The sequence below is a fragment of the Lutra lutra genome, chromosome 7 (genome assembly GCF_902655055.1).
Source record: "Lutra lutra chromosome 7, mLutLut1.2, whole genome shotgun sequence".
Taxonomy (NCBI): domain Eukaryota; kingdom Metazoa; phylum Chordata; class Mammalia; order Carnivora; family Mustelidae; genus Lutra; species Lutra lutra.
Genome location: NC_062284.1, coordinates 49,874,595 through 49,891,029, shown reverse-complemented (window position 1 = coordinate 49,891,029; position 16,435 = coordinate 49,874,595). Strand labels below are relative to the sequence as shown.

At 40.6% G+C, this 16,435-nt stretch overlaps 1 protein-coding gene across 1 annotated transcript; it reads right to left on the bottom strand.

Annotated features, from left to right (window-relative positions):
• Positions 1–1,642: 1,642 nt before the first annotated feature.
• LOC125104888 (olfactory receptor 4E1) lies at positions 1,643–2,590 on the bottom strand. The gene has a single exon (XM_047737791.1). It carries the CDS (start codon positions 2,588–2,590, stop codon positions 1,643–1,645), a length of 948 nt encoding a protein of 315 aa, XP_047593747.1.
• Between the last annotated feature and the right edge of the window lie 13,845 nt (positions 2,591–16,435).

Sequence of the window (16,435 nt, the reverse complement as noted above, 5' to 3'; positions counted from 1 at the left end):
TCATGGGGTGGCTTGCAGTTTTATTTTCTGAATTACATATTTTGAAGAACAGAAGTTTATATTTTGATTAAGTCTTATTTATCATTCTTTTAAGATTGATTCCTTTGTGTTGTAAGAAATCTTCACCTACCCTGAAGTCTCAAAGATTTTTTTCCTGTTTTAGAAATTTTACAGTTCAGCTTTAAATTTTAAGTTCATGATCCATTTTAAATTTAGTTTGATATATGGTGTGAGATGAAGGTTGCGATTAATTTTTCCCATCTGCCTAGATGATTCAGTACCATTTAAAAAGACTTTCCTCCCCTTTGCGTTATCAAGTCGGTTGACCCTTGAGAGAATGTGACAGTATTCTTTTTACCTCTTCACTGTCACCTCTCATCATTCTCTGCCTTAGGGTCTAAGCTGTAACCACACTACACTTTCTCTCCTTGGACCAAGCCAAGGTCTTTCCCAATACCTGCCATTTCTTCTGCCTAGAATGTTCATCACCCTTCCTTTCTCATGTGTGTCTCCTTTTCATCTTTCAGATCTTAGCTTCAGTGTCATTTGTCAGAGAGACCCTTCTTGCCTACCCACTCTGATGACAGTCTTTTCCAAAACACTCTATTAGCATTCAATGCGTTTTTTTCACAGATTTTGTTATGATCTGTAATTAAAATGTATTTGCTTATACTTTTGTTTCCTATTTTCACTAGACTCAACTGCATGAAGGGGGGACCTTTTTTTTTTTTTTTTTTTTTTTGGTGATTGTAAGCCTGGTCCTTAGCACATAATAGGTGCTTGGTAAAAACTGGTCAAATGAATAATAAGATACCCCCATTTCATTGCTCTGGTGGCAGATTTTCCTGGACAAGGATATCAGTATTTTCAATGACTCAAAGTCTTCTTTCTACATCACTGAAGTCATAAGCAAACTCACTTGGTCTAAGTCACCAGTGTTTGCTGAGCCGTGTAGGCAAGCATCTGAGTGAATGATGTAGTCAAGTGCTGCCCAGCAATCAGAAGATCCATTTAGACGTTAGTTATCACCCTAAGACAACAGCAGGGAGATGTGGCATGGTGTAATGAAAGTAGCATGAGGGGGCACCTGGGTGGCTCAGTGGGTTAAGCCTCTGCCTTCAGCTCGGGTCATGATCCCAAGGTCCTGGGATCGATCCCGGCATCGGGCTCTCTGCTCAGCTCAGAGCCTGCTTCTCCCTGCCACCCCCGCCTGCCTCTCTACCTACTTGGAATCTCTGTCTCTCAAATAAATAAATAAATAAAATCTTTTTTAAAAATTACCTGTTAGAAAATAGCATGAGTTTGTGTTGTTGATACACTTGGCTTAATAGCCTGCTTCCAGTATTTCCTAGCTGGGTGACCTTGGGCATGCTGTTGGCTCTCTTCGAGCTTTGGTTCCATCATTGCAGATAAGCATAATACCTAGCTCACAAGTGGCTGTGAGAGTGGAGTAAATGTAGAGTGCCTAGAACAGTTTCTAGCATATGGAAGATCCTAAAAATCATAGCTACTGATATGATTGTCAGATATTGGACCAGAAGACAATTTATAAGTTGTATATCCGGATAAATGTTAGGTGACTTGTTCTTTGCAAGACATTTCTTCGATGTGGAGCACCAGGAGTCTAAGAGCTTAGACATTGTCATTTTTTACCTCTCCTCTCCACTCTCCCTATGAACTTGTTCAACGCATTCTTCATGTCTTCATTCCTAAGAGTATAGATGATGGGATTTAGCAGGGGTGTAACTGCAGTGAAAAACACAGACACCACCTTGTCCTCTGGGAGGCTGGTGGATGGACGGGAATAGATAAAGATGCAGTGTCCCAGGAAGAGTGTGACGACAGTGAGGTGGGCTGCACATGTGGATAAGGCTTTTCGCCTGCCTTCAGAGATCTGCTGCCTCAGGCTTACCAGGATGACTGCATAGGACACCACGAGGACCACGAAACAGACCACAGAGATGAGCCCACTGTTAGAGACGATGAGGATTTCAATAATGTGGGTATCTGTGCAGGCCAGTTTTATCACCTGAGGCACATCGCAGAAGAAGCTGTCAATCTCATCAGGACCACAGTAGGGCAGCTTGATGGTGAGGGAGGTTAGCGATATGGAGTGGATGGTGCCCCCTGTCCAGAGGGCCACAGCCAGTAACACACATACTTTCCAGTTCATCACTGTCATGTACTGCAGGGGTTTGCAAATGGCCACGTACCGATCATAGGCCATGACAGTGAGGAGAAAGATCTCGGTGCAGGCAAAGAGGTGCAGGAAAAAGATCTGGGTGACACAGGCCTCAAAGGAGATGAGCTTCTCTTCTGACCATGTATCTATCAGCATCTTGGGGACAGTGACCGTGGAGTGACAGACATCGATAAAAGACAGGTTACTGAGGAAAAAATACATAGGAGTATGGAGCCGGCGGTCATAGATAATAGTTATGACAATGAGGACATTCCCAATCAGTGTCAGGATGTAGAAAGTGAGGAACATGGCAAACACAGCCATCTGCACCTTCTGATTTACAGACAAACCTCTAAGCCGAATGTATGTCACAGAAGTGGTTTGATTGAGTAGATCTGCCTCTTCCATTCTCTTTGTTGGGCACTCTGTCAAGAGTTAGGAAAAAAATAACACTTAGCACCTGCATCAATCATTTGGTCACTTAATTTCTTCTGTGTTTGCTTTTCCTTCCATCTAGAACTTATGATCCAGTATCTTATTTTAAAAACCCCATTCAGGGGCACCTGGGTGGCTCAGTGGGTTAAAGCCTCTGCCTTAGGCTCAGGTCATGATCTCAGGGTCCTGGATAGAGCCCCTCATCGGGCTCTCTGCTCAGTGGGGAGCCTGTTTCCCTTCCTCTCTCTCTGCCTGCCTCTCTGCCTACCTGTGATCTCTGTCAAATAAATAAAATCTTTAAAATAAATAAATAAATAAATACCCCATTCAGGGGACACCCGGGTGGGTCAGTTGGTTGAGCCACTGTCTTTGGCTCCGGTTGTGGTTCCAGGATCTGTGGATTGAGTCCTGCATCGAGGTTTTTGCTCGGCAGGGAACCTACTTTTCTCTCTGCCTCTGTCTGCCACTTTGCCTGCTTGTGCTCTCTCTCTCTCTCTGACAAATAAATAAATAAATAAATAAATAAATAAATAAATAAAATCTTTTAAAAAACCCCATTGAGCATCTTAAATCATGCTGGACACACAGTAGGCACCACACACACATTTTTGGAATAATAGTGTAGAGAACCACGATTCACTAAGAGATCTAAGGCAGCCTCGGAGAGGGGAGTGCTTATATTTAGTCATAAATCTTTAGGGGAGAAAAAAATGAAGATTTTTCTACTCCAAGCCAGTAACAGTTTCCAAGTTGTACAAATCCTGGCCTTGAGCACACTTTTCTCTATTGCCCGTTGACTGCATTTTTCACTTGGCAAACCACTTCCACCCCTGCAGTGAAAAGCAGAGGCCTTACCTCAAGCTGCCGGGAACAGGCAGTGTGGCTGGGGTGTGTTTGGAACATTTCTTTAGACGAGGCTGGAGAAAACTCTGGAAGCCTTGGAAATTCTGGCAAGGGAGACTGGCTTCTGCTCCAGCTCATCCTGCTGGTGCAAATCAAGGTCCAGGCCAAAGAACCTCCCTGTCCTGACTGGGTTATCCTCAGCTCTTCGTTAAGTCCGATTCTGTTGTCTGGCCCACAAGTCAAGTGGTCCTTTTCTTTTAAATTAGCTTCCCTTTTGGGACACCTGGGTGGATCAGTTGGTTAAGCAGCTGCCTTCGGCTCAGGTCATGATCCCAGCGTCCTGGGATCGAGTCCCACATCGGGCTCCTTGCTCATCCGGGAGCCTGCTTCTCCCTCTGCCTCTGCCTACCATTCTGTCTGCCTGTGCTTGCTCTCTCTCCCTCTCTCTCTCTGACAAATAAATAAAATCTTAAAAAAAAAAATTAGCTTCCCTTTGACCCAAGCCCTACTGTTTAAATTTTTTTTTAATTTTATTCACCAGGTGCTCATCATGACAGGTGCACTCCTTAATCCCCATCACCTGTTTCTCCCATCCTCCCCACCTCTCCTCTGGTGACCATCAGTATATTCTCTATAGTTAAATCTGTTTCTTGGTTTGTCTCCCCCACCCTCCTCTTTTCCCACTGTGTTCATTTGTTTCTTAAATTCCATGTATGAGTAAAATCATTTGGTGTTTGTCTTTCTCTGACTGACTTACTAGCTCCATCCATGTTGTTGCATATGGCAAGATTTCATTCTTTTTCATGGCAGAGTACCATTCCATTGTGTATATATGCACCATATCTTCTTTATCCGTTCATCAGTCAGGGGATGCTTGGGCTGCTTTTGTATCTTGGCTGTTGTAAATAATGCTACAACAAATCTAGGGGTGCATATATCCCTTTGAATTTGTGTTTTTGTCTTCTTTGGGTAAATGCTCAGTCATGTAATTACTGGATTGTAGGGTAGTCCTCTTTTTAATTTTCTGAGCAACTTCCATACTGTTTTCCATAATGGCTGCACCAGTTACAACAATGCAAGAGGGTTCTCACTATTTTTTATAAGAAATGTATTTATTATTATCATCATTATTACTTTTTTAGATTTTATTTATTTATTAGAGAGAGAGAGATTGAGAGAGTGAGTGCGAGGAGGGGCAGAGGGAAAAGCAGACTCAAGACCGACCTGGGACTCAATTCCAGGATCCTGAGCTGAAGGCAGATGCTTACCTGACTGAACCACCCAGGTGCCCCACAAGATCTTAGCTCTTAGAAAGATTTGAGAGCTTTCCCCATCTTTTTTTTTTTTTTCTTTCCATTTTATAGGTAGAGAAAATGAGGAACAGAGAAGTAAAGCAACGGGCCCAAGTTCCCAGAGAATTACAGTAATAGCTGTATCTGGAAGCTCAGGCCTTGTGATTCCTGGCCCATGCTCTCTCTGCCACCACTTTGACCTGAATCATTTATGTGATGATAAGCATAATTAGGGCTAAGTGGAATGTGTCTTGGTGACCTGTCTCTTCCTCTGCTAGGTTTCCCTGCCAGCCTGATTTGGTATCTGTGGGGAGTGTCTCTTGCTCGCTTGTCTTCATGCCACTACCTGGATGCACAGTCTTCTGGGGGTGTCCAACCATATAAGCCACCCTCTTGGTTCCTTGGGACCTATCATCCTGTGCTACCTTCTTCCCATCACTGATCACTACTAGAGCTTTCCCTCATTCTTCAAGGTCAGGCTGTCTTGCAGACAAAAGAATCGACTCCACATTGCTTATGAAAAAGAACCAGAGAACTCTTTCCCTTCTGCTTCTAGTTACCTCATTCTTCTCCAGTATTTCCTATTACTCATCATGCTGGTCTTCTCCTGACAGTGGCCCTTTTGACAGTCTGAATCAATAGAGGGAAGACTAAGGTAGTGTCAAATTAGGAAACTAGCAATGTAGAGTCATGTGAAAAGAAGGTATTTCTGTTGCAGAAGTCTTTCAGTGAACATATGAATTAAACTCGTGGTGTTTAGAACTTAGATTAATATTTATTGTAGTATCTTAATATAGTTATAGATTATCTTTATTATTTAGAAATTTTTCTTATTCACTTAAAGCTTCTGCTCTAGAAAACTAATTTTATGTTTTTCAAGATTTATTTATTTAATTTTAGAGAGAGAGTGTGTGGGGTGGGGAGGGGAGAGACAGAGGGAGAAGGAGAGTGAATCTTAAGCTGTCTCCACACCTAGCACAGAACCTGAAATGGGATTTGATCCCACGACCCTGAGATCAAACCTGAGCTGAAACCAAGAGTTGGATGCTCAACCAATGGAGCTACCCAGAAATCTATTTTTTAAAAGATTTTATTCATTTATTTGCCAGAGAGAAAGCGAGAGAGAGAGAAGGTGAGAGAGCACAAGCAGGAGGAGTGGCAGGCAGAGGAAGAAGCAGGTTCCCTGCTGAGCAGGGAGCTTGATGTGAGACTTCATCCCAGGACCCTGAGATCATGACCTGAGCTGAAGGCAGAGGCTTAACCAACTAAACCACCCAGGCATCCCTCCAGAAATCTATTTTGAATGTTGAACGATTTACATCTGTTATTTTTTCAATTTAGTAAGTTCCAGAATGGTGATTGCAAAATTGAAAACTGAGGAACTGAGCAAGAATGGATCCAGGGGTTTATTTTAAATCAATGCCGTGTTCCAAGATTCATTGTTTATGTACCACACCCAGTGCTCCATGCAATACCCTTAATATCCTTAATACCCATTTTATGGTGACTAACGTAACACAATAAAATAAAATAAAATAACAAAATAAAATTTAAAAAAATAATAAAAAGGGGGGGAAATCAATCTGGAGATTTTCACCTGCACACACAGGAAAGGCTGTGCAGTTGGAGAACTATGTCTGAAATGAAGACTTGTGTTCCATCATCATCACTTTTTTTTTTTTTTTCTGTTTCTTTGGAGCTGCAGGAAAAAATCTTCTGAGAAATGGAGATGTCCCCAACTGCAGTAGAAATTTGATGTCAGTTTATGTTGAGAATACTGTGCACAAAAAGAAAATCTAATGTCTGTGGCATACATTTCAGAAAGATGGAGGAAAATAATTAAGAGCAAAAACAGAATAAAACAAAATGTCTATAAAACTCACCCTGGGTTGTTTCCGATGCTCCCTCCAAGAGAACTGAATTGTCACGGTCTGATAATTTCAATGTCAAGTTTGATAGTGAATTATTTTCCAGTAGAAGTAACTAATCAGACAAATTTAATGTTGGACAAAGCAGATAACCCTATTTACCTTGATTTTTCCATCAGGATGGCCAGAGTACTCAAAGTTCCCTTGGGCTTGTTTGTTTTTTGGTGATAAGTCACAGTAAATATATTTGGTGATGTTTTACCAGAAGTACTTCAGGATTTCTGCAAAAATATTACACCTTAGCACCTATATTATTATCATAGTTTTCAATAAGTAGAGCATGTAACTCTGCCCTGAGGTTTTCTAGAATTGGTTTCCAGTCAACTGGATATGAGGTGTAAGAATGGTATATTTTTTGTACTTTTTCGGATAGTATTGGCAAAGAATGATTCAAAGTTGCTACCAACCACTTTTTCAGGCCATGCTAGTTTTACCAGGAGACTTGTAAACAGACTTGACTTGATGGTTCAGAACCAGTGTGACGGAGGCATTCTCTTTCCTTGGCAGCAACTGTCTAGGTGTAAGTTTTACATTTCTAGCTTCACAAGGATTATTCTACCAAGTGCTGAAAAGAAATCTGTACAGAAAGAAAGCAGCTGGGCCTGGCAGCTGTAGTGTTGGTGTTTTTTTAACCTGGATTATATAGGTTTTATGTCCTTGGGACTTTTAAGTAATGACATCAGCTTGCCTTAGTCATTAGTTAGAAAAAGTCAATTCTGTAGGGACTAAAGTTACAGACTTTGAAATCGTCACTAAGGGAATTTAATGGGAAAGCAGGTCTTCCAAATGTAAATCTTTAGGATGTATTTATACATGATTAAATGAACTATCACTTAGTGATTGCTTGTTCTGTGCTAAGTATTAGGTTATTAGGTGAGGGGTTTTCATGTTTTCTTATTTAATCCATGTAAAAACACAGAGATGAGGGATTGGCCATGGACTTAAGATTTTAATCAGCTCTCTGCCAGAGGGGTCAAGTGTTTGGACTTTTGAGTCAGATTGTCTGAGTGCAAATTCCAACATCCTGGATGTGTAAATTTGGACAAGTTATTTAGCCTCTCTGGGCCCTAGCCTCTCATCCATAAGCCATAAATAACAATGGTATTTTTTTTCTTACAACTCTTGGAATCTTTGCCAAGCATGTGGCACTTGGTGAATATGTTGCTTAAGTTAATATAGTTATGCAATATGCAATTCAAACAATCAAACAAAAAAGCTACCCCCCACCCAGTAACAGCCAACTCTTTGAAATCAATATTCATTGTTTTGTATACAGTGAAAATCTAGAACCTCTTTCTCTAGTTACCCTTTGGCTTTCTCTGTTTAGATATAAGAGCTTGGTAGTTTGAGTTGGTGAAAGAAGAACCCAAAGTAGAAGAATACAGATCATACTTTGAGTTTTTCTTTAAAGTTTTATTTCTTCAAGTAAACTCTACACCCAACATGGGGCTCAAACTCACCTCCCTGAGATCAAGAACCACACACTCCTCCAACTGGGCCAGTCAGGTGCCCCTATACTTTGAATTTAACTTTCAAGATTGAATAGTTTTGTGGGATGATTGGGATATATGAAATCAGGGGTGTGGAGTTAGAAGGAAGCCTTGTAGCTGACTCTTCATGAAAGAGTGTGCAGAAGAGAAGATGGTAGTAGTGGAAAGTATCAGAAATTACCAAAAATTCTTACTCCTTAGGACTTGTGGCTTGGGCTCCTTTTCCCCAGTTTTCTTGTTGCATTTATTACCATTGATAAGAGGGGAGACTTGATAGCATTGAAAAACTCAGAGCTTCCAGAACTTACAGATATTGCTACTTGGTCATTGTGGAGCTTGTGTTATATTGTCACATTGGCAATGAGGGTATGCATCAAGAAGAGGGATATACTGACTATAGTCATTCTCAGGTATTTTTGGAATTGAGATCCTTTATCATGGGCATAATATACCAAGGATAATATAGAAAATGATGTTCAGTAGATTATAGGGCAATTACTATTGCCACTGTCACTGATAAGATGAAGGTGGTTAAATTAATTTTTGACCTAACCTACAGTTTTTGTATTTTCCCCCTTCTTCTTGGTAACCCTCTCTCACTGGGCCACTACTTCCCTCTCTGGCTGTATACAGACTGCCACTTAAATGTCCCATTCAGCCTCTTCCTCCCCAGAAACCCCTCATGCACTGAAATTGTGTGTTCCCCTTTCCTCTGCAGAATAAATGAGAACAATTGTTTACACTGGCACTTGAGAGCTTGCAAAGCTGTCTCTCACTCATTAATTTATTTGATCTTTACAATATCCCTGTGAGGTGGGAGCATTATAGAAAAATTGGACTTGGCATTGAGTGATTTTCACAGAGTTTATATGTTAGGTGAGCAATTGAACCAGATCTTTTGCTACTGATTCTGATATTTAGTCTGTTACTTCACTTGGATGCTGTGCTTCAGAGAGAAGCAACACTTAAAAGACTTGCTTGTTGAATCACATAGAAATTTTTCACTGGTGTTGGGATAGGTAAACTTCTGGTGTTTTTTAAAAAAATTATTTAGTTTTTGGGGGAGAGAGAGAGCGTGCGAGTGAGCATGACTGGGGAGAAGAGCAATGAGATATGGAGAGGGACAAACAGACCCCTCACTGAGCAGCGAGCCTCTGATTCAGGGCTTGCCAGGCGGCTGGATCCCAGAACCCTGGGATCATGACCTGAACCAAAGTCAGATGCTTAATCAACTGAACCACCGAGGGGCCCCACATTTTGGTATCTTTTGATTCTCCTGTTTCTTTCTTCCAATTTCATTCTGTCTATTCCAAAAGATCAAAGTGCCAGTGCCCTTATGAAAGGTCACTGACTCTCTGTTAAAAGCAATCAATAAATGGTCTAAATCTAGGGTGTGTTCAATATCATACAAACTGTAGTATGAGATAAAAAGATCCATGAGAATCACGATTTGTTCCTATAAAGAATTTACAGTACAGTGAATTAAGTTGACTTCTATTTTTTTTATTTTTATTTTTATTTTTTTTAAATTTTTTAATTTTTTCAGCATAACAGTATTCATTATTTTTGCACCACACCCAGTGCTCCATGCAATCCGTGCCCTCTACAATACCCACCACCTGGTGCCCCCAACCTCCCACCCCCCACCCCTTCAAAATTCTCAGATCGTTTTTCAGAGTCCATAGTCTCTCATGGTTCACCTCCCCTTCCAATTTCCCTCAACTCCCTTCTCCTCTCCATCTCCCCTTGTCCTCCATGCTATTTGTTATGCTCCACAAATAAGTGAAACCATATGATAATTGACTCTCTCTGCTTGAATTATTTCACTCAGCATAATCTCTTCCAGTCCCGTCCATGTTGCTACAAAACTTGGGTATTCATCCTTTCTTTTTTCTTTTCTTTTCTTTTTTTTTTTTTACAGCTTTATAAAAATATATTTTTATCCCCAGGGGTACAGGTCTGCGAATCGCCAGGTTTACACACTTCACAACACTCACCATAGCACATACCCTCCCCAATATCCATAACCCCACCCCCTCTCCCAACCCCCTCCCCTCATCAACCCTCAGTTTGTTTTGTGAGATTAAGAGTCACTTATGGTTTGTCTCCCTCCCAATTCCATCTTGTTTCATTTACTCTTCTCCTACCCCCTCAACCCCCCATGTTGCATCTCCTCTCCCTCATATCAGGGAGATCATATGATAGTTGTCTTTCTCCGATTGACTTATTTCGCTAAGCATGATACCCTCTAGTTCCATCCACGTCGTCGCAAATGGCAAGATTTCATTTCTTTTGATGGCTGCATAGTATTCCATTGTGTATATATACCATATCTTCTTTATCCATTCGTCTGTAGATGGACATCTAGGTTCTTTCCATAGTTTGGCTATTGTAGACATTGCTGCTATAAACATTCGGGTGCACGTGCCCCTTCGGATCACTACGTTTGTATCTTTAGGGTAAATACCCAGCAGTGCAATTGCAGGGTCATAGGGTTTTCAACATTTTGAGGAACCTCCATGCTGTTTTCCAGAGTGGTTGCACCAGCTTACATTCCCACCAACAGTGTAGGAGGGTTCCCCTTTCTCCGCATCCTCGCCAGCATCTGTCATTTCCTGACTTGTTAATTTTAGCCATTCTGACTGGTGTGAGGTGATATCTCATGGTGGTTTTGATTTGTATTTCCCTGATGCCGAGTGATATGGAGCACTTTTTCATGTGTCTGTTGGCCATCTGGATGTCTTCTTTGCAGAAATGTCTGTTCATGTCCTCTGCCCATTTCTTGATTGGATTATTTGTTCTTTGGGTGTTGAGTTTGCTAAGTTCTTTATAGATTTTGGACACTAGCCCTTTATCTGATATGTCATTTGCAAATATCTTCTCCCATTCTGTCAGTTGTCTTTTGGTTTTGTTAACTGTTTCCTTTGCTGTGCAAAAGCTTTTGATCTTGATAAAATCCCAAAAGTTCATTTTTGCCCTTGCTTCCCTTGCCTTTGGTGATGTTCCTAGGAAGATGTTGCTGCGGCTGAGGTCGAAGAGGTTGCTGCCTGTGTTCTCCTCGAGGATTTTGATGGATTCCTTTCTCACATTGAGATCCTTCATCCATTTTGAGTCTATTTTCATGTGTGGTGTAAGGAAATGATCTAATTTCATTTTTCTGCATGTGGCTGTCCAATTTTCCCAACACCATTTATTGAAGAGGCTGTCTTTTTTCCATTGGACATTCTTTCCTGCTTTGTCGAAGATGAGTTGACCATAGAGTTGAGGGTCCATTTCTGGGCTCTCTATTCTGTTCCATTGATCTATGTGTCTGTTTTTGTGCCAGTACCATGCTGTCTTGATGATGACAGCTTTGTAATAGAGCTTGAGGTCCGGAATTGTGATGCCACCAACTTTGGCTTTCTTTTTCAATATTCCTTTGGCTATTCGAGGTCTTTTCTGGTTCCATATAAATTTTAGGATTATTTGTTCCATTTCTTTGAAAAAAATGGATGGTACTTTGATAGGAATTGCATTAAATGTGTAGATTGCTTTAGGTAGCATAGACATTTTCACAATATTTATTCTTCCAATCCAGGAGCATGGAGCATTTTTCCATTTCTTTGTGTCTTCCTCAATTTCTTTCATGAGTACTTTATAGTTTTCTGAGTATAGATTCTTAGTCTCTTTGGTTAGGTTTATTCCTAGGTATCTTATAGTTTTGGGTGCAATTGTAAATGGGATGGACTCCTTAATTTCTCTTTCTTCTGTCTTGTTGTTGGTGTAGAGAAATGCAACTGATTTCTGTGCATTGATTTTATATCCTGACACTTTACTGAATTCCTGTACAAGTTCTAGCAGTTTTGGAGTGGAGTCTTTTGGGTTTTCCACATATAGTATCATATCATCTGCAAAGAGTGATAGTTTGACTTCTTCTTTGCCGATTTGGATGCCTTTAATTTCCTTTTGTTGTCTGATTGCTGAGGCTAGGACTTCTAGTACTATGTTGAATAGCAGTGGTGATAACGGACATCCCTGCCGTGTTCCTGACCTTAGCGGAAAAGCTTTCAGTTTTTCTCCATTGAGAATGATATTTGCGGTGGGTTTTTCATAGATGGCTTTGATAATATTGAGGTATGTGCCGAGTTGACTTCTATTTTAAGAATTTGAAGAAACCCACTGGAAAATCTTTGAAGTGGTGCCACAAAGGAAATAGTCAACAAGGCTAGTTAATAGGCAACACACAGAATGGGAGAAGATATTTGCAAATGACATTATAGATAAAGGGCTGGTATCCAAGATCTATAAAGACCTCCTCTAACTCTACACCCCAAAAAACAATCAAGTCAAAAAATGGACAGAAGACATGAACAGACATTTATTCAAAGAAGACATACAAGTGGCTAACAGACACATGAAAAAATGTTCAACATCATTAGCCATCAGGGAAATTCAAATCAAAACCACATTGAGATATACCACCTTATACCAGTTAGAATGGTAAAAATTAATGAGATAAGAAACAACAAATGTTAGCAAGGGTGTGGAAAAGGGGGAACCCTCTTAACATTGTTGGTGGGAATATAAACTGGTGCAGCCACTTTGGAAAACAAAATTTAGTTTCCTCAAAAAGTTAAAAATAGAGCTACCCTATGATCCAACAATTGCACTACTAGGTATTTACCCCAAAGATACAGATAGTGAAAAGCAGTGGGCACATGCACCCCAATGTTCAAGCAGCAGTGCCCACAATAGCCAAACTATGGAAGAAGCTGAGATGTCCTTCAACAGATGAATGGTTAAGATGTGGTTCATATATACAGTGGAATATTACTCAGCATTCAGAAAGGATAAATACCCTTTGTGTAGACATGGATAGAACTGGAGGGAATTAGGCTGAGTGAAGTCAAGTCAAGTCGAGAAGGACACATCATATGGTTTCACTCATATGTGGAACATAAGGAATAGCATGGAGGACCATAGAGGAAGGGAGGGAAAACTGAAGGGGTGGAAATCAGTGAGGGAGACAAACCATGAGAGACTATGGACTCTGGGAAACAAACTGAGGCTTTCAGAGGGGAAGAGGGAGGCGGGATGGGGTGGACAGGTGATGGGTATTAAGGAGGGCATGTGTTGTGGTGAACACTGGCTGTTACACGCAACTAAAGAATCACTGAACACTACATCAAGAACTAATGACATACTGTATGGTGGCTAACTTAACATCATAAAAAAAAAAAAGATCTGATGATGTAAAGTGACCTCCTGTCCCAGTCTTCACACCCACAGAACTTGCATGCTTCTAGTGAGACCATCATTCTGCCTTCACAAAACTGCAGAAATCAGACTCCAAGAGGAAGCTCTCATTACCTACCCACAACCCTCAACAGAGACCAGCCAGTCTAATCTCATCACCCTGAACACTGCCTATTCATGTCAGTCCATAACCTTTTGGAGCCTTTTGTTCAACCCTACAGACCCTTTATCTTCTTAAGATGTGGTACTTTTGAGTCAAGCTCTTATCCTTTTCTGACCCTACAAACTCTTCATTATGTCCTGTAGTTAGCATTTTGCAAGTAGAATCCTGGGCCTCTTTTCTATATATTACCTTTGCATTCCTGCTCTAAGTGGCTGTCTCCTACACTTTTTTTTTTTTTTTTAAGTAGGATCCACAGCCAGTGTGGAGCCTAACACAGGTCTCAGACTCACCCCTGAGATACAGACCTGAGCTGAGATCAAGATACCTAACTGACTAAGCCACCCAGCCACCCCTCCTTTGGACTTCTTTAGTGGTACACATATTTTCTTCTATGCCAGGCCTCAAGTTTTAGTTGATACCCCCCCCCTTTTTTTTTTGCTTATAATTGCTGATTCAGATAAGGGAAAGAAAAAGGGTGAAGAATCAGAAATTAATCTGATTTTGCTGTATGCTGTTGGAAACTGTTTAATTCTGGCTTGTTCTCTAGTTTTGGGAAGCAGCTATTCACTTTTGCAGTCATCAGCTTCTGGTCAATCTATAAGAATCCTTAATCTGAGGTCACCCAGTTGAATAGATTTCCAGGACCATGAAAAAATGGATGTGTCTTTTTTAGATAGGAAATGTGACTCCAAGGATCAACAGCTTAAGATTTTACTGTTGTGTCAGTTAACATTCTCTGGCAAGGTTTTTTTTTTTTTTTTTTTTTTTTTTTTAAGATTTTATTTTTATTTATTTGACAGAGAGAGATCACAAGCATATGGAGAGGCAGGCAGAGAAAGAGAGAGAGGGAAGCAGGCTCCCCGCTGAGCAGAGAGCCCGATGCGGGCCTCGATCCCAGGACCCTGAGATCATGACCTGAGCCGAAGGCAGCGGCTTAACCCACTGAGCCACCCAGGCGCCCCCTGGCAAGGTTTTTTCACTGAAGCTCCAGGAGAGTTTTCTCTGACATCTTTTGCCGAAGACAGTATCTCCAGATTTCAGATCATGGAGTGCGTGTTTTGGAAATGTAGTTTGAACCTGTTGAATGAATATTTTCTGGTATTTAGTTACACAAATCTGAAATAGGGTAAAATCTAGGTGTAGAAGTAAGATTTTTCAAATGAATGGAGTAGCCTGTTACTAGGAGGTGACCTGTGGGTCCCAGGGAAGGTAGATCACATTGCTGTCAAGGCTAATGGAAGTACCACTGTTTTTTGAGAATTGTATAAATTTTAGTTTTAGAATTTCTTTGGTTCTCTTTCCTTTTCCTGAAGTTTGTGTGTGATAAAGATAGTGGAATTTTGGGCAAAAGTTAAAGCTTTGTGGGCACCTGGGTGGCTCAGTGGGTTGGGCCGCTGCCTTCGGCTCAGGTCATGATCTCAGGGTCCTGGGATCGGGTCCCGCATCAGGCTCTCTGCTCAGCAGGGAGCCTGCTTCCCTTCCTCTCTCTCTGCCTGCCTCTCTGCCTGCTTGTGATCTCTGTCTGTCAAATAAATACATAAAATCTTTAAAAAAAAGAAAAAAAAAGTTAAAGCTTTGTAATTTTTTGATAATGCTGCAAGTGAAATGTGTGACCCTGTTAACTAGAAAAATGAGTTGGAATTTTCCAGATAGGAGAAAAGAAAATCGAGTAAATTTTGGCCACAATTGGGGCCACAGGTCTTTGGCAAGAAAAGCATCAACTTATCATGAAGACAAACAACAATAAGTAGAATATAGTTATGGGCCACTGGTAGGCATTTATATGAAATCAATTTGGAGGTGTTCAAAAGGGAATTTGAGGCATTAGTTCATACCCTGTGCCTGTACTACCTTGATAATTTTATGAGAATGATGTCATTGGAATATAGAATATGCATAGGAAACATCCTTGGATATACCTTTTAAGTTATTCCATCATGTTAAATATCTTTGCCAATTTATCTGATATTTTGGATAATATTGTGTAGCATTTTTGTGAAATGCACTTTTATTGTGGCAGTCTCCTTATACAATAGCAACATACCTAAAAGTTCTTTACTTCTTTGTCCATCTGAGAGTGTTTCCTAAAGAGGTCAAGAAAGCTCTTTGTTTTAAAATTATTTTGAGGGGCACCTGGGTGGCTCAGTGGGTTAAAGCCTCTGCCTTCGGCTCAGGTCATGATCCTGGGGTCTTGGGATCGAGCCCTGCATCAGGCTCTCTGCTAGGTGGGTGGCCTGCTTCCCCCTCACTCTCTGCCTACTTGTGATCTCTGTCTGTCAAATTAAAAAAAAATTAAACAAAAATAAAATTATTTTGAAATCATACACTAACCCCAAATCATCCCTACTCACAATATAAATATTTATTCTTTTATCACTTGTTATCAGGCAGGTCCAGGCAAGGGCAATAAGTCTAGTCATCAAAAATGATTTGATTTCTGGGAGAAGTTGATATTTTATGAGGAAGTCCAGACCGAGATAGTATAACCTTAACAATTTTTTAAAAACAATATGAAATAGTAACAAATAATTTTGAATCAGGATAACCAAGGGAGTCACTAGTTTTGTGAAGGTATGGCTAGTTTGTTCCCTAATAGTGATAAGCAATCATAGGTTTCTCCTTTGGGTGAAGGATGGAAGGTGTCTAGGGTTGGTGTTGGATGAATGGATAATGATGTGTAAGGGAAATAATAATAATTCATAGGCAGTTTGGCTACTAGCTGTGAAATGTTGAGTGATTTTTGTCTTTTAGAATTTACAGTGTGATGAACCATTAATTTCACTGTAAACCCCAGAACTAAATTAACTGGAGTTTTATATTGATGCTATAGCTTTGAGACAAGCTTTTAGACCCACAGGTCACCTCTT